A 19,270-nucleotide genomic window follows, 5' to 3' on the forward strand; every position below is an offset into this window, starting at 1 on the left:
CAATGCAGAATGCAGCTAATCTTGTTTATCATGAAAGAAAAAAGCACATCGAGATTGATTGTCAATTCATTAGAGAAAAAATCATGCAAGAGTTAATCAAAACAACATACATATCTACCAAAGAACAGCCTGCAGATATTTTAACCAAAGCTCTCAACAAGATGCAATATGAATATCTTTCTTCGAAGCTAGGTGTTCTCAATGTGTTTTTAGTACCTAGCTTGAGGGAGAGTGTAGAGAAAGATATAACACAATCAAAGAATAAAAGGGCAGTTTTGTAATTTTCTAGTGCTAGTTAATTAGTTACAAGCTACTAATCCTAGTTGTTAGAGTTAGTTAGAAAAGGAGTATAATTATACTTATATATACTCCCTCATGATGTATACATTAGACTAAGTGAAATAACTCATATCATTCTCTTCTAAACGCCTCTCTTTATCTCTCTTTTCTTCCACTTCTTTCTCTTCTTCTATTCTCTTCAAACTGGGCAAGAACCCAGTAATTACTTCAAATACGATAGTGATGTAACACAGTATAATCAATAACTTTACGATGAGATCTTCCAAGAATAGTATAAAGCTCATCAAATTTAGGAATCAAAATATCATTTTTGATACAAAATTTATATATTTCATCAATTAGCGAATTAGTTGCAATCGTTCCTTTGCGACTCCAACCAGTAACATGACATTTATAATGTCTTGATCCTTCTTTTGGAAGGCTACATTAAGCTCATTGGTGATTGCCAATACATTGCACATGAAATGCAATATAAAGACTACTTCAAATGTTAAATATGTTTAAAGATATTCCTTTGCATTACACTTTTTTTCAAAATGTGCATTAACAGTAAGAGCATCAAGTACATCAATGATAGGGCCAAACATAAGAATAAAATTATTAAAGGATTTGTAGTGAGAACCCCATTGAATATCACCAGCTCTAGTAAGTCCTAGTTCTTGATTCAAGCCCCTACAAGTTTCAAGCTCATCTTTACGTAATACTTCTTCAATTTCTTCTTCTTGAGACTCACGAAGTTCATCTCTAAGCTTAAAAGAAGCTCCTACCATATTCAATATATCGGAAACTAATAATAAGAGTTCTTGCACTTTATCACATCCTGTAGAAATTGCAACCAAAGTTAATTGAAGTTGATAATTGAATGAGCACCTTTACTTTCTCGTTGCATCAAGATTTTAAGTCCATTTATATCTCATTTCTATTGCTTGCTCCATTATAACATTGTCCACATATATGAAATGGACTTAAAGAATGTCGAGCAAGTAAACCAATGATTTCATTTCGTAGAGATAAAACAACAGTACCACGAACATGACCAATACCAATAAACCACACTTCCCCTTCTGTCAAAATAACGCAAAACAATAGCTATTTGCTCCTTACATGATACATCACGAGATTCATCAACTAAAATGGAAAAATAATTATCATTTAAATCCTCAACTAATAACACATTCAATTGTTCCCATTTACATGCAATGATAATATCCTTTTGAATATATGGAGAACTCAATTGATTATTCTTTGGAGATCTTTTAAGTGCATCACCAACATCTTTACATCGTTCAGTATACCATTTAACAAGTTCAATAAAGTTACCTCTATTAATAAATGATTCATCTTCACGATGTCCACGAAATGATAGTCCTTGGGTCAAAAGATATCTTATCACATCAACAGCCGCAACTTCTAAATGAGTCTGATATTCTAATTTTTGTTGATCAGATTGTTTGGCAAATGCACTTTGAATTGATTGTTTTTGTCTTAATAAATCATCAACATTCTTTCTTGACTGATTATGAATATAACTTGGTCCACCAATATGCATATCAAATATGTTCTTCTTATTCCAACTTGTAAATCCTATACTTTTCATCTACTCCCCCTTGATTGATGTATTCATCTTGAAACAAATAAAAATAAAAGCAAAAAAGCTGCATTTTTGTTACACTATACTCCAACCACTCATACTCATCAAACCATTGAGGATTAAAATGATTTTACCGTAAAGATTTCTTTGAGGAAAGTTATGATTTCAAGGTCGGAAAACACCTCTTTGAAGATATTCTCTTTTTTGGATGATATTTTCGAATAGCTAATCTTTCTCGGGGATCAGTCTCTAAGGAATTCAAATCAGCCCTTTCATTCTGACGATGTTGTTCTGGCTCATTTGCGCCTTCTTCCAAGTTAATTGAATCTTGAGATGTTGAACTTAGTTTTGGGAGCTTGGAAGACGCTTTAGGAAAATATCTCTCCATTGAAATTTATGCTAAGTTATAAATTTAAGTATCAATTTAGATAAAAAAGCTTAAATAATATCATTGTATAAAAGAATAGAAAGAAATAAATATGTGAGAAAAATTGATACATTTTTTTTTATTTTCTATTATCTTCTTTCACAAAAAATTAATTAATTAAAGATCATAATTAAACTTTTCAACATAATTAACAATAGCTCATGTCGCACTTTAATGACTTTATTATAATAATTGTAAACTAGAAGATAAATTAAAGATCTATCACTAACAATTCAAATTATAATAATCCCACAATTTAATCTCTAAAATTAATCAAACACATCAAACTAAAATAAATATAAATAAAAAAAATCATCACAATTATGATCATGAACAAATAAAGGAAATAACCCTTATTTTATGAATACCCTTTAATGACTACATCTTTATTATTACTAAGTTTGTCTATAATTATGAAGTCAATCTCTACATACTTAAAGATAACATATTGTCACACCTCCTTTTTCCGTACCCGAGAGGGTACAAGGGAGTTTTTTCCAATTAAAGGACAATCGAAACGGGATTGGTTTGTTTATTTCAGAGTCGCCACTTGGGAGTTTTAGGGTGTCCCAAGTCACCAATTTTAATCCCGAATCGAGGAAAAGAATGACTCCATATTACAGTCTGCGTACCAGAAATCCGGATAAAGAATTCTGTTAACCCGGGAGAAGGTGTTAGGCATTCCCGAATTCCGTGGTTCTAGCACGGTCGCTCAACTGTTATATTCGGCTTGATTATCTGATTTTATACAAATATGAACTTATGTGCAAATTTTAACTTTTTACCGCTTTCATAATTGTTATTATTATTTTCTACAAGGAATTGCAACGTTGTGAAAATATATCCCGAATTGCGTTACAATCAATGTACCCGTAGTCGTCGACACATTTTGACTCTATTGAGATTTGGATTTGGGTCACATCAATGTGCACCCGTGTTTAAGAAGGTTAAATTATTAAAGGTGCGCCTAAAGCAACTAGCGTATTGTTATTTTGGGAAGGCCGTAAAATTCGCTAAACGGCCTGTCCCGAATTCTAAGTATTTTAATATATACATTTAGAGGGCCCCGCAGCTTGTGCATTTTTGTTTGTCGAGGCTCGTCTCATTTTTATTTAAAAGGATAAACCTACAGTGACTATATTTTCCTATTAAGTTCGTCTCTAAAATAAAAGAAAATCTCTTAATTAATTACATGCTAAAAACGTAACTTATTAATTATTAGTTTACGGCTAATGCGAATGGAAAATTGCGACCGAGTTTGTACAAAGAAAAACTACTTTCATTCTATATTCTATTATTCAATAATACTAAAACGTGAGATTGACACACCATAATATCAAAACAGATTAACTATTCTTTGATTAATTTAAACTAACATTATTAGATGAAGAAGTTATACATATGTGACATCGTTACTAATTTAATCAATCAACTACATTTTTATACAAAGAAAAGAAAATTATATTCAACCACAAATCTAAACAGGAGGAATTCAACAGGAACAAAGCCTGATTAATATTTCATTTTTGCTTCAAGCCGAGATTGTACAAATGTGTACCTGGAAATAGCAGTACAAGAACAAAAGAAGGAGAAGTCAGCAGCAGTAATAACACAGCAACAGCAGATTCAGCAACACCGCAAACCAGTACAGTAGGAATAGCAGAAAACCCAGGAGACTATAAACGACTCCAAGTATAGAGAAGAAGTAAAAGGCAGGAAGGTTCTGACTATTTCAGATCTTAAGCGAGGCAATGAAGCAGTAACTATTCTTTTTCAACTTCAAAACTCTCCAAAATGAATTCTGCCCCTGTATATTCAGTGTATCCAGAATGTATATCGGGTATATACTTCTCACTCCGCCCCCTCTTGTTTTCTTCTCTCTATCTAGTTTTTCCTCTTTTTTTTTTTCTTTCTTCCTAAATTTTCTCTTCTATTTATAGCAAAATTTTCGAAATTTTCAGATTTGTTTTTTATTATTTTATTATTTTTTTAATTAAAAGAAATCCCACTTACAAATTCTTTTATTTTTTTAGAAAAAGAAATCTCACCTTTATTTACTTTTATTTAAAAAACAAACCACTATCTTTTCTTTTTCTTTTAAAAATGCTACTTTCAATTACTTTAAATTTTTTAAATTTTCAGATACCTTTATATTTATTTTTTAATTCCAACCTTCTTTTACTTTTAAATTTTTTTAAAAATTTCCACAAAACTTTTTATTTTTTTAAATTTTCTACATTCTTTTACTTTTTTTTAAAAAAAAAAAGAGAATTTCACCTATTTTTACTTTTATATTTTTTTTATTCAATACTTCCCTTTTTCTTATTTTTTTTTAAATCATTCCCGAAATTATTATATATTTTTTTAAAAAATAAAAATAAAAATAAAAATAAAAATAAAATAAAATAAAATATTTTCGGATTTTTTATATATAAAAAAACTATTAATAGTGATAATTCACCTTTTAGTTTTTATTTTTTTTGGTTTTGTTTTGTGTTGGACAAAAATGAAGAAGGGGTGTTGGGTTAATGGAGCCGACCGGGTCGTGGGGAAAGTTGGGTAATTATTTGGGCCTGTGGTTTGAAATTGAAGAAGTGGCCCAATCCGATTTTTCTTTGTATTTTTGTTCTCTTTTCTTCTTTTATTTTTCTAAAACTAAATTATAAAAGTACTTAAATTATTATTAAGAACTAAATTAAGTTATAAAAGCGCAAATTAACTTCCAATAACAATTAACGCACAATTAAGTAATAATTAAGCATAAAATTGTTCATTTGGACATTAAATGCTAAAAATGCAAAAGATGCCTATTTTTGTAAGTTTTAATTTTTGTAAACAAATTTAATTACTAACAATTGTAGAATTAAATCCTACATGCAAAAATGCGACATATTTTGTATTTTTTATTAATCAAATAAACATGCATAGACAAACATACAAATAGTTACACAAAATATCACAAAATATCACAAAAATTGCACACCAAGAAAAATTATTTTATTTTTGAATTTTTTGGGAGTAATTCTCATATAGGGCAAAAATCACGTGCTTACAGCTGCCCTTCTTTGCCCGGAGACATGAAGGGTTTTCGTGCAAAGATAAAGCGAGCGATTTTTGCCCATCCGAGTACTCCGTGTGAAGCATTTTTTTTTGAAAACGATTTGACCGAACATTTGCTTCAAAGGTTTACTACATATCCTGGGCTAAACAGGAATCAGGTCAATGTAGTTCGGGAAGTTTTTGGTAGCTGGGACTACTGTGGGACTGCGATGTTACTGCTGTTGCATGCTGTTATCACTGCTTACCGATCTCCTTGTTACACCGTGCTTTAAAGAAAACAAGAAGCTAGGCTAGACTAATATTTGTTCTTGTTGCCTTGCTTTCTTGTCGGCTTGTGTTTCCTTCGGTGCTTTTCTTCCTTGAATTTTGGAATGATACTGGCCCTTTGCTTTTCTGAATACCAGTTTTCATCATTTTGCTCGGTCCGCTGGGGACATGGCTTTCTTCATCAAGCTTTTCGGCGGTTCCTCTGGTGGGTACGGCTTTCTTCATCAGACTTGTTATGCTGGGCATGATTTAATGTTCACCAGCTGCTTCTTTCAAGACGCGTCCTTTCTTCCTTTTGACTCATGCGCCTGAATTTGTGCTGGGACATCTTGTTGCAACCTTCTGTTTCCCGGTGCTGGGGATTTTTATTGTTTCCTGCTGGGGATTCTTGTTGTAACCCTCTATTTTATTGTTTTCTGACTTGATCTTGAAATGTATGCCTCTATTATATGGGCGGGCTCCCAACTTCAACGCTTGTAATGAAAAAGACTGAATGTATTCCCGCATTATACTGGTGGGCGACCTAGAACATGAATGTATTCCCGCATTTTACTGGTGGGCGACCTAGAACAGAATGTATTCCCGCATTTTACTGGTGGGCGACCTAGAACAGAAAGTATTCCCGCATTTTACTGGTGGGCGACCTAGAACAGAATGAAAGGACAGAAATGTATGCCTCTGTTATATGGGCGGGCTCCCAACTTCAATACTAACTTAGGAGGAAATGCCTCTCATATGGGTAAAACTAAACTTAGGAGGAAATATCTCTCCTATGGATAAAATAAACTTTAGGAGGAAATGCATCTCCTGTGGATAAAACTAAACTTTAGGAGGAAATATGTCTCCTATGGGTAAAACTAAACTTAGGAGGAAATGCATCTCCTATGGGTAAAACTAAACTTAGGAGGAAATGCGTCTCCTATGGGTAAAAGTAAACTTAGGAGGAAATGCATCTCCTATGGGTAAAACTAAACTTAGGAGGAAATGCGTCTCCTATGGGTAAAAGTAAACTTAGGAGGAAATGCATCTCCTATGGGTAAAATGAACTTAGGAGGAAATGCGTCTCCTATTGGTAAAGGCGTGGAATGTATTCCCTTGTTATACAGGTGGGCGCCTAAAATATGAAATGGACAGACAAAAAGTATTCCTCTCGTTATACAGGTGGGCGCCTGGCTTCAACAACAATTTAGAAAATAAAATCCTATTCGAGGGCGGATGAACCCAAAATATCCTATTCGAGGGCGGATGAACCCAAAATATCCTATTCGAGGGCGGATGAACCCAAAATATCCTATTCGAGGGCAGATTAACCCAAAATATCCTATTCGAGGGCAGATTAACCCAAAATATCCTATTCGAGGGCGGATGAACCCAAAATATCCTATTTGAGGGCGGATGAACCCAAAATATCCTATACGAGGGCGGATGAACCCAAAATATCCTATTCGAGGGCGGATGAACCCAAAATATCCTATTCGATGGCGGATGAACCCAAAATATCCTATTCGAGGGCGGATGAACCCAAAATATCCTATTCGAGGGCGGATGAACCCAAAATATCCTATTCGAGGGCGGATGAACCCAAAATATCCTATTCGAGGGCGGATGAACCCAAAATATCCTATTTGAGGGCGGATGAACCCAAAATATCCTATTTGAGGGCGGATGAACCCAAAATATCAAAATATCCTATTCGAGGGCGGATGAACCCAAAAATATCCTATTCGAGGGCGGATGAACCCAAAATATCCTATTCGAGGGCGGATGAACCCAAAATATCAAAATATCCTATTCGAGGGCGGATGAACCCAAAAATATCCTATTCGAGGGCGGATGAATCCAAAATATCCTATTCGAGGGCGGATGAACCCAAAATATCCTATTCGAGGGCGGATAAACCCAAAATATCCTATTCGAGGGCGGATGAACCCAAAATATCCTATTCGAGGGCGGATGAACCCAAAATATCCTATTCGAGGGCGGATGAATCCAAAATATCCTATTCGAGGGCGGATGAACCCAAAATATCCTATTCGAGGGCGGATGAACCCAAAATATCCTATTCGAGGGCGGATGAACCCAAAATATCCTATTCGAGGGCGGATGAACCCAAAATATCCTATTCGAGGGCGGATGAACCCAAAATATCCTATTCGAGGGCTTTGAAAATAAAATCCTATTCGAGGGCGGATGAACCCAAAATATCCTATTCGAGGGCGGATGAACCCAAAATATCCTATTCGAGGGCGGATGAACCCAAAATATCCTATTCGAGGGCGGATGAACCCAAAATATCCTATTTGAGGGCGGATGAACCCAAAATATCCTATTCGAGGGCGGATGAACCCAAAATATCCTATTCGAGGGCGGATGAACCCAAAATATCAAAATATCCTATTCGAGGGCGGATGAACCCAAAAATATCCTATTCGAGGGCGGATGAATCCAAAATATCCTATTAGAGGGCGGATGAACCCAAAATATCCTATTCGAGGGCGGATGAACCCAAAATATCCTATTCGGGGGCGGATGAACCCAAAATAACCTATTCGAGGGCGGATGAACCCAAAATATCCTATTCGAGGGCGGATGAACCCAGAATATCCTATTCGGGGGCGGATGAACCCAGAATATCCTATTCGAGGGCGGATGAACCCATCTTCAAAAACTTGGAATTGTCTTACCTCTGACTGTCTTTCTTAGAATCGTATTGTCTTGCTATCTCTTAAAACTTGAATTGATTTCCTCGTTCCTTCGAGAAAATTTTCGACAAATGGCAGAAAATTTTCTGCCCCAGTGTTGGTGTTTTTCCTTGTGGCATGTTTTTTCGCCATTAACAAGATTTCCTTTTCCTGCTTCAAATCAAAGAAAATTTGTTAGTTTTAACACATGGTGAGTGGTCGTGCCACTCCTGCTGGGGATGGTTTTTCCCTTTCCCTCTTCCCCGCTCTGTGCTTCATTACGCTATCAAAACTTGCTGGGGATGAATTTTCCTTTTCTTCCTTCCCCACTCTGTGTTTGCGACCAACTTCTTTTCACTTTATCGCCTTATCTTTGGCCTATTGTATTCGCCTTTTGCTTTGCATCATTTTGGCAACTGGTAGTAAACTCTGAAAATCCTTTTCAAAAACAAACTGTTGGGGAGGTAAAATCATTAAACCAAGAAATGAAAAAGTGAAGAATTTCAAAAATAGAAAAAGAAGAAGTCTTTCTGAACAAAATGTTGGGGAAAAGGAAAGAAAAGAACTTATCTGAATGATATAACTGATCCCAATGATCATGTCACGCATTCCGGATTAATCAACCCAGTCTATTTGTATCAATCAACCCTTCGGACGGCCTCATGTTGCTGGGGATAAACAGGCACTCAACTCTTTGCCAAATGTGGATCCTTCCCGCCAATCTTGTCTTGTCGCCTCATAGTGCCCTTCGAGGGGTTTTCACTAATAAGACTCTCTCATTTCTCTCAACTCCCGTCGCCTTATGGTGCCTGTGAAGGTTTTCACCGATAAGACTCTCTCATTTTATTTTATTTTTCAGCTGGGGATTGGAGTGCTGCCGATATGACTCTCTCTGTTGGGGGATTCTTTCGGCTATCAATTCATTTCCAGCTTATGATCTTCTTCTTTGCTGGGGATCAGAGTGTTATTCCCGACTTCCATTTGCATTGACTTAGCACTTCTCAGTTACTGATCGGGAGGTCTTTTTGGACATCAATAGGGGTTTTTGTGTATGGCTGAAAGGAGAAAGGGTATCCAAAGTTCAAAAATAATTTTTAGGGGTAAGATAGTACAACTCTTGGAATCAAACTTTCTTGCCAAAATTACAAGCGCCAACTTCTGCCCCAGTTTTTCTTGCTTGGGGATTTTTATTTTGTCACACTATGTTATCTTATGCACACTATGACCGAGCCGTGAGGCGCCTACGTATCCTCTTCGAGGAATCAGGTCAAGCGTAGTTCCCAATTCCTTTGTTTTTTTTTTTTTGTTCTTATTATCATTACTTTTTTTCATTTTCATTACTGATTCCAAAAGAGGGGTATGAAAGAATAAATAAGGCTCAAAAGGGGAAGCAAAGGTTAAAGTGTTTGGATAGAAGAAAGAATTGTCTCCGTCATTTCATTCTCTGATAAATGCTAAATACAAACATACAACAATTACAATCATACATAATATCTCTTAACTGCGTCAGAATTGATAGTCATGTCGACGCATTTCCCTTAGATATTTGTTGATCACAAAGCGTCATTGGGCTTGCTCTGTTTAGATTGCAATAATCAACACACACCCGGATTTTCCATCTCCTTTTTTTTTTACACTGGCACCACATTAGCCAACCAATCAGGATATCGAGCGACCCGAATAACCTTAGCGTTCAGCTGTTTGGTTACTTCTTCCTTAATCTTCACACTTACGTCGGTTTTGGACTTCCTCAATTTTGCTTGACGGGGTGAAATGCTGGGTTAGTGGGCAATTTTTGAACCACTAAATTGGTGCTTCAACCCGGCAAGTCGTCGTATGACCATGCAAAATGTTTTGAATTCAGTAAGTGCTTTGATTAGTTCTTCCCTGATGTTTGGTTCCATATGGACGCTTATCTTAGCTTCCCTGATGTCATCCGCATCCCCTAGATTGACAGTTTCCGTGTCAGTTGGGCTCTTTTTCCAAATTGGCTCAACTTTCTGTTAATTTCTTCGAAGGCTTCATCCTTATCGTATTCCGACTTATCATCACAATCTTGTACTATAAGTTCGAAATCAAATTGATTTTTTAGACTAGGTTGAAGATCCGTCGTGCATGCCATGTCATTAGAACCAGTATAAAGAGAACTGTTCAGAAGAGAAAAATAAGAAGAAAAATTAAAACAAAATAAGGAATGAGAAAAAAAACTTTCACTTTATTAAAATACGGGATAGCAAGGTTTCACACTTTGGCGAGCACAAGAAAAATCTGGATTACAACCCTGGAATAATCCAGACAACAAAAAAGAAAATCAGAGTCCACTACCAAGACTCCCTTCGTATAGGAAGAGGAGTAGCCGTTCAATTGTTGATTTTTGCTTTCAACCCCACAAACTGCACATCTGCCTCGTTGGACCCTTTTCCAACACCATAACTGGCTTGTCATCCACCTTTTCCAACTATACTACCGCTTTTCCACTGGTTAACATTTCTTTTAAACCGATACGGATCATCATCACTGTTTGTGAGGGTTTCTTTAGCTCCCCTCCTTCGTGCACTAGATCAATCATGTGGGTTTCAAAGTGTGCCGGCAACGGGTTCTGATTGATGTTGGGCGCCTCTGGTGTCTGAACCTCAATCTTGTTGGTGTCAATAAGATTTTGTACTGCATGTTTCAACTTCCAACACTTCTCGGTATCATGTCCGGGAGCCCCCGAACAATACTCACAGCTTACCGAGTGGTCCATATTTTTGGGAAGGGGATTTGGTAATCTGGGCTCAACAGGACTCAACAAGCCTAACTGCCTTAATTTGTGGAACACGGCAGTATAGGTTTCTCCCAACTCAGTGAATGTTCTTTGTATTCTTTCATTTCTGAAAGCCTGATTTCCCCGGAAACCTGCCCCTTGAGGGTTCCTGTAAGCTCTTGGCGGTGGATAGGTGTTTTGCGATGGTGTATGTGTGTTATGGGGAGCCGGCACGTGCCATTGTGGGCGAACCGAAGGTTGAGTGTATGTTTGGGCTTGGTGCACGGAGAAGTGTGGTTCTTGAGGTGGATAGTAGTATTGTGGTGGGCTGTATGGGTAGTTTGGCCTGTGGGGTCTGGGTTGGTTGTAGTATGGTTTACCAGACCTGGACCAACTGCTTGCCTCAATCGTGGCAATTTCTTCTTTCTTCTTTCTTCCATGCGCACCTCCCGTGCCGCTCTGAATAGCCTGGGTTGTTCCCTTGAGTGCTGAGTAATTCAGGATTTTGTCAGACCTCAGACCCTCCTCTATCATGACCCTATCTTTACTACTTCATTGAAGGATTTCCCAACCGTCGTCACCAAGTGACCAAAGTAAGTTGGATCCAGTGTCTGCAAGAAGTAGTCCACCATTTCTCCCTCTCTCATGGGAGGATCAACTTTGGCTGCTTGCTCTCTCCAGCGGAACCCGAACTTGCGAAAACTTTCCCCGGGCTTCTTCCCGGTCCTCAACAATGTGAGACGGTCAGGGACTATCTCGAGATTGTATTGGAAATGACCTGCGAAAGCCTGCGCCAGATCATCCCAAGTGTACCATCTGCTGGAATCCTGCCTGGTATACCATTCGAGTGCCGATCCGCTCAGACTTTGGCCAAAATAGGCTATCAGCAGTTCATCTTTACCGCCTGCCCCTCTCATTTTGCTACAGAAACCCCGCAAATGTGCCATGGGGTCACCGTGCCCTTCATATAAATCAAACTTAGGCATCTTGAACCCAGCCGGGAGTTGGACGTCCGGGAAAGGGCATAGATCTTTGTAGGCCACACTGACCTGGTTGCCCAATCCGTGCAGGTTCCTGAAGGACTGCTCCAGGCTTTTGAACTTCCTCAATACCTCCTCTTGTTCTGGGACTTTAACCGGCTTTTCAATCTCTGCCGGTACCTCCAAGTGTGGATTGTAGGCATGTGGTTCGGGGGCATGGAATGTGGGCTCAGGGGGATAGTATTGCGTATCGTGAGCCTGAAACAATGGCTCGTTGGAGGATCTTTGCAACGTGGCTGGCGGAGGTGCCCCGACGACGGGGACGATTGACGGAGGAGGGTTTTGTTTGGGTGGTGGAGCTTGTGGATTATAGGAAGTATCCCCTTGGTAGTATTGGGCAACGGGGAAGCTCGTTGAAGGGCCGGGTAAAGGGTATTTCGGTGTGTGTCCCGGTGGGGAAGTAGGAGTGACGAGTGGTTCGGGCCCCTTTTGCGCCTTAGCCATGGCTAGCTGCATTTCATGCATTTCCAATCTCATTTTTTCTATATTGGCCATCGCCTCTTTCAGCATCTGATGTGCCGCCCCTTCCGACTCAACACTATTTTCTGAGCCAGTCATGCTTTCTGGTATAATCCCTTTTGATCTTGTTTGATAATGGTATGGTGCCAGTACGCTTTAACAACTAACTGTTTGGATTTGGACAAACAACAAACTTGTTAGCGTTAAAGTTTTAACAGATATTGCAATTGCATGTTGGGGAACGCAATTTTCTTAGGCAGTTAACCATTTCTAACATGTTTTTTTTCTACCGCGTGCATCCTCCCGCGTGAAACCCTTCATTCCACCCTTTTTTATTTATTCTTTGTGCCTTTTTTATTTATTCACTTTCTTTTTTTCTTTTTTTTTGTTGTGGTCGAATCTTATGGAGATTGCCTACGTATCATGCCCCCGCATGAATCAGACCTTGCGTAGTTCGGACCAATAATAGATAAACAATAATGAACATTTTTTTTTCAATTTTCATATTAAAACAAACTGAGTTTCAAAGGTTTGAAGATGACCTACAAACTCGAAAATCAAACAACCCACATATTCTAATCAAAAGATTTACAAACTCAAAAACAAACGGCCAGCTTCCTTTCCCCGTTTGTCAAATGCAACCAAACGGCTATTTTTGCAAATGTTGCCCCTTCCAAATCTCACATGAATTTTGAGGCTGGGGAGGATTATTTTGACACTTTACAAACTTTTCCATTCTTTTACGAAAATAACCTTTCGACAACTGAAAGATACTCTAAGGCTATTTCGGCGAGAACGATTTAAGACACGGCCGAAGTTGGCTCGGCTTATTATGACAAAATTCAAACGGTATTCACCTGACCGTTGACTCTTTGTTTTTTTTTCTTTTCAAAATTACGAAAAAACTGGTGTTGCAAACACGGCCCTTCAGCGCCTCGGGGACGAAGATTTCTAAGGCTGTGTGGGTCCACTGGACAAAAAATCCTAAACATGACCCAAAAGGTGGTTGTTTATGCAAAGTCAGCCTTTCGGCGTCCCTTTAGGGAACATTCGGCTATTTATGACAAAACAGCATCACCTGACTTATTTATGACTCTTTTTATCGATTTTCAAATTAGAAAACTCAATATTGCAAGCACGGTCTTTCAACATCTCGGGGACGAAGATTTTTAAGGCTGAGTGGGTCAACTGGATCAAAATCCTAAAATGACCCAAAGGTGGCTGTTTATGCAAAGTCAGCCTTCCGGCGTCCCTTTCGGGAACATTCGGCTATTTATGACAAAACAACATCACCTGACTTATTCATGACTCTTTTTATCGTTTTCAAATTAGCAAACTCAATATTGCAAACACGGCCTTTCAACATCTCGGGGACGAAGATTTTTAAGGCTGAGTGGGTCAACTGGATCAAAATCCTAAAATGACCCAAAGGTGGCTGTTTATGCAAAGGCAGCCTTCCGGCGTCCCTTTCGGGAACATTCGGCTATTTATGACAAAACAACATCACCTGACTTCTTTATGACATATTATTTTTATTATTATTTATTTGTTTTTGGTTATTTTAGCAAAAATGGGGGTTGGACCCGATGAGGATTGCCTACGTATCTCACATCCGGTGAGAATCAAACCCGCGTAGTTCGGGCCTCGTGAATAAGTAAATGAACTAATATTTTTTTTTATTGGAACTGTGAAAGAACTGCTCAAAGGAAGTATATATATTTTTTTGATTGATTTCTTTTTGAAAGAAAAACTTGTAAAAATTCCTTTTCTTTTGATTTGAACTTTGAGAATTTCAAAAGTAAAAGGAAGTTTTTTTTTCGAATTTCCATTTGTTTTTTTTTATTCTAAAGAAAAAAAAATATTTTTGGAATTTTACTTTTGATAAAAGAAATGCTTCTAAAAAATATTTTTTGAATTTTGAATTTTCTTTTCAATTTTGAAAGAAGAATCAAAATATTTTCGGATTTTTTTTTCTTAAAAGAAAACATTTTTATTATTTTTGTTTTATCAACAATGGAAAATAAAGATATTTATATTATTTTTTGCAAGACATATCTTTTTGGAATTTTATTTTGAATTTTCTTGGCAAGACAAATACTTCTTGCAACAAATAAAGATATATATATCTTTTGGAAATAAAAAAAACTTTTTGGATTTATATATATATATATATATATATAAATTTATATATATATATTTGCGACAAATAATGAAAGACTTTTTTTTATTTTTTTTTATTTTTTGCATTTTCATAAGCAAATAAATAAAAAAAACCATTTTAAAAATAAGACTCTTTTTTATTTTCATTTTCATGGCAAGACAAACTATATATTTTTTCTATTTTTTATTTTTGAAAAACAAAAACAGAACAACGACTTTTTTTTTCTTTTCTTAGCTTTTAATAAAACAAACTAATAAGACATTTTTTTTCATTTTCTTAAAATTTCGGCAGAGTTTTGACAGTATTTGGGCATTTGTTTTCTTTTCAAAAATAAACAATCAATTCCCTAACCGCTATTTCGTTTTTTTTTCAATTTCAAAATATTATTCCTGATATTCACAAGTCATTCAACACACAAGTCCGAATCAAATAAATGCGCAAGTAGTAGCAAATAAGATGCATCAGGATGGTCATTTTCATTTTTTGTACACCTGTCCTAGACAGACCCAACCCCTGTGTTGGGCCTCCAAAGTCAAATGCACGTGATGCAAACAAACGTTCCTACTAGGGATCTGGCATGTGGCTTTGTTATACTAGGTTCAGAACCTGGGTGTTTGTTCTAGACCTGGCTTACCCGAGCGGACAGCTCGAGCCAAGGAGGAGGAGGCAGTCCGGGAATACAGAAGCTTCACCGGCTTTGCGACTTATCCAAACCTCGTTCTAAATTGGGACTTGACACTATACAGAAAAGAAGTCGTACAAAGTACACTCTTCTTCATGATTCAGAAGACTCAGAGAGAAGATGGGTTTCGGCACAATTTATATACAACTCACATAATATCAAAGCGGTAAAAGCATCATTTAGCACATTAGGCTCAAACACATGTAAAAATCAGATAAAGCCAAATATAACAATTTATCTAAGCTCGAATTTCTAACCCTGAACCAGTGGTTCTGGGTGTTTGTCCCCAGCAGAGTCGCCAGAGCTGTCACACCTCCTTTTTCCGTACCCGAGAGGGTACAAGGGAGTTTTTTCCAATTAAAGGACAATCGAAACGGGATTGGTTTGTTTATTTCAGAGTCGCCACTTGGGAGTTTTAGGGTGTCCCAAGTCACCAATTTTATTCCCGAATCGAGGAAAAGAATGACTCCATATTACAGTCTGCGTACCAGAAATCCGGATAAGGAATTCTGTTAACCCGGGAGAAGGTGTTAGGCATTCCCGAATTCCGTGGTTCTAGCACGGTCGCTCAACTGTTATATTCGGCTTGATTATCTGATTTTATACAAATATGAACTTATGTGCAAATTTTAACTTTTTACCGCTTTCATAATTGTTATTATTATTTTCTACAAGGAATTGCAACGTTGTGAAAATATATCCCGAACTGCGTTACAATCAATGTACCCGTAGTCGTCGACACATTTTGACTCTATTGAGATTTGGATTTGGGTCACATCAATGTGCACCCGTGTTTAAGAAGGTTAAATTATTAAAGGTGCGCCTAAAGCAACTAGCGTATTGTTATTTTGGGAAGGCCGTAAAATTCGCTAAACGGCCTGTCCCGAATTCTAAGTATTTTAATATATACATTTAGAGGGCCCCGCAGCTTGTGCATTTTTGTTTGTCGAGGCTCGTCTCATTTTTATTTAAAAGGATAAACCTACAGTGACTATATTTTCCTATTAAGTTCGTCTCTAAAATAAAAGAAAATCTCTTAATTAATTACATGCTAAAAACGTAACTTATTAATTATTAGTTTACGGCTAATGCGAATGGAAAATTGCGACCGAGTTTGTACAAAGAAAAACTACTTTCATTCTATATTCTATTATTCAATAATACTAAAACGTGAGATTGACACACCATAATATCAAAACAGATTAACTATTCTTTGATTAATTTAAACTAACATTATTAGATGAAGAAGTTATACATATGTGACATCGTTACTAATTTAATCAATCAACTACATTTTTATACAAAGAAAAGAAAATTATATTCAACCACAAATCTAAACAGGAGGAATTCAACAGGAACAAAACCTAATTAATATTTCATTTTTGCTTCAAGCCGAGATTGTACAAATGTGTACCTGGAAATAGCAGTACAAGAACAAAAGAAGGAGAAGTCAACAACAGTAATAACACAGCAACAGCAGATTCAGCAACACCGCAAACCAGTACAGTAGGAATAGCAGAAAACCCAGGAGACTATAAACGACTCCAAGTATAGAGAAGAAGTAAAAGGCAGGAAGGTTCTGACTATTTCAGATCTTAAGCGAGGCAATGAAGCAGTAACTTCAAAACTCTCCAAAATGAATTATGCCCCTGTATATTCAGTGTATCCAGAATGTATATCGGGTGTATACTTCTCACTCCGCCCCCTCTTGTTTTCTTCTCTCTATCTAGTTTTTCCTCTCTTTTTTTTCCTTCTTCCTAAATTTTCTCTTCTATTTATAGCAAAATTTTCGAAATTTTCAGATTTGTTTTTTATTATTTTATTATTTTTTTAATTAAAAGAAATCCCACTTACAAATTCTTTTATTTTTTTAGAAAAAGAAATCTCACCTTTATTTACTTTTATTTAAAAAACAAACCACTATCTTTTCTTTTTCTTTTAAAAATGCTACTTTCAATTACTTTAAATTTTTTAAATTTTCAGATACCTTTATATTTATTTTTTAATTCCAACCTTCTTTTACTTTTAAAATTTTTTAAAAATTTCCACAAAACTTTTTATTTTTTTAAATTTTCTACATTCTTTTACTTTTTTTTTTTAAAAAAAGAAGAGAATTTCACCTATTTTTACTTTTATATTTTTTTTATTCAATACTTCCCTTTTTCTTATTTTTTTTAAATCATTCCCGAAATTATTATATATTTTTTTAAAAAAATAAAAATAAAAATAAAAATAAAAATAAAAATAAAATAAAATAAAATATTTTCGGATTTTTTATATATAAAAAAACTATTAATAGTGATAATTCACCTTTTATTTTTTATTTTTTTGGTTTTGTTTTGTGTTGGACAAAAATGAAGAAGGGGTGTTAGGTTAATGGAGTCGACCGGGTCGTGGGGAAAGTTGGGTAATTATTTGGGCCTGTGGTTTGAAATTGAAGAAGTGGCCCAATCCGATTTTTCTTTGTATTTTTGTTCTCTTTTCTTCTTTTATTTTTCTAAAACTAAATTATAAAAGTACTTAAATTATTATTAAGAACTAAATTAAGTTATAAAAGCGCAAATTAACTTCCAATAACAATTAACGCACAATTAAGTAATAATTAAGCATAAAATTGTTCATTTGGACATTAAATGCTAAAAATGCAAAAGAGGCCTATTTTTGTAAGTTTTAATTTTTGTAAACAAATTTAATTACTAACAATTGTAGAATTAAATCGTACATGCAAAAATGCGACATATTTTGTATTTTTTATTAATCAAATAAACATGCATAGACAAACATACAAATAGTTACACAAATATCACAAAAATTGCACACCAAGAAAAATTATTTTATTTTTGAATTTTTTGGGAATAATTCTCATATAGGGCAAAAATCACGTACTTACATAGATAAGCAATTTTTGTGTCCTTATTGTTCAAGGTTTCTATCCATTGGCATGTCTCCACTTATAGAAATGTTTTACTCGTAATTCAATAATTTCTCCGAGGAAACCAACCAAGACAAAGAGCCAATAAAGAGCACAACTCCAGTGCATTCAGAAATTTGAAAGAAAAATAAGCTCTATAAAAAATAAATTGCACAAAAGAACTGGATAGGCAAAAAAGAGGAATAAATCTGAAGTAATAACGATAATAGACTTGCTTCAGGAATAGTGAGTTGTTTGAAAAATATACACTCACAACCTCGTTATTCTATTAGCTCTATCTCCCAAAAAAAAAAACTTAGGGTTTTAAATAGTCTCCACTAATCCTATGTCAGAACGTACAAAGTTTAAAACATTTGTTTTATAAAGGTTGTGTTACCTCAAACCCATGACCTATTACAAGTAACAAGTAGCATCCAGCCAACAAGCTACTGGACTGCTTTGTTCAAAATGGTGTCCTCTTTATTATTTGTACTAATACTTCCTCTTGAATTATATAGTAAAAAATTTCGACCGCTGACACCGTTTGGATCAACGTAAATCCGCCCCTGTATGGGGCACAAGTAAGATTTTTCTCATATTTGAATTTCATACCTAATTATTGAGATATTTACTTGTATGTCCTTCTTAAAGAATTATTAAAATAAATAACACGACTTCTTCATATATCAAAGATAATTTAAATAACATGCATGCATTTATAGCAGACTAATTGAAATTTCGTAATTTAGGAGTTAATTCCCCTTTTCTCTCCCCGCAACCTAATTTCTCTCTCTTTTTCTTTCAACCTTCCTTCCTCTCTTCATCTCATCTCCGGGTAAATTTCATAAATGGTCATATAACTATGACATTTTTTCACTAAAGTCATATAACTTTCTTATCTCACACAAAAATAATTCTCCGGTTGTTTTTTTAGTATTCTGCCTT

General features: G+C 35.8%; 1 protein-coding gene across 1 annotated transcript; it reads right to left on the bottom strand.

Annotated features, from left to right (window-relative positions):
• Nucleotides 1–800: 800 nt before the first annotated feature.
• LOC107805304 (uncharacterized) lies at nt 801–1,897 on the bottom strand. Its single transcript, XM_075253140.1, has 2 exons — nt 1,357–1,897; nt 801–1,120 (listed from the first exon to the last, which is right to left on the bottom strand). The coding sequence occupies exons 1-2, from the start codon at nt 1,895–1,897 to the stop codon at nt 801–803; spliced, it is 861 nt and encodes a 286-aa protein (XP_075109241.1).
• Nucleotides 1,898–19,270: the final 17,373 nt, after the last annotated feature.

Source organism: Nicotiana tabacum, chromosome 5, assembly GCF_000715075.1.
Source record: "Nicotiana tabacum cultivar K326 chromosome 5, ASM71507v2, whole genome shotgun sequence".
Taxonomy (NCBI): Eukaryota; Viridiplantae; Streptophyta; class Magnoliopsida; order Solanales; family Solanaceae; genus Nicotiana; species Nicotiana tabacum.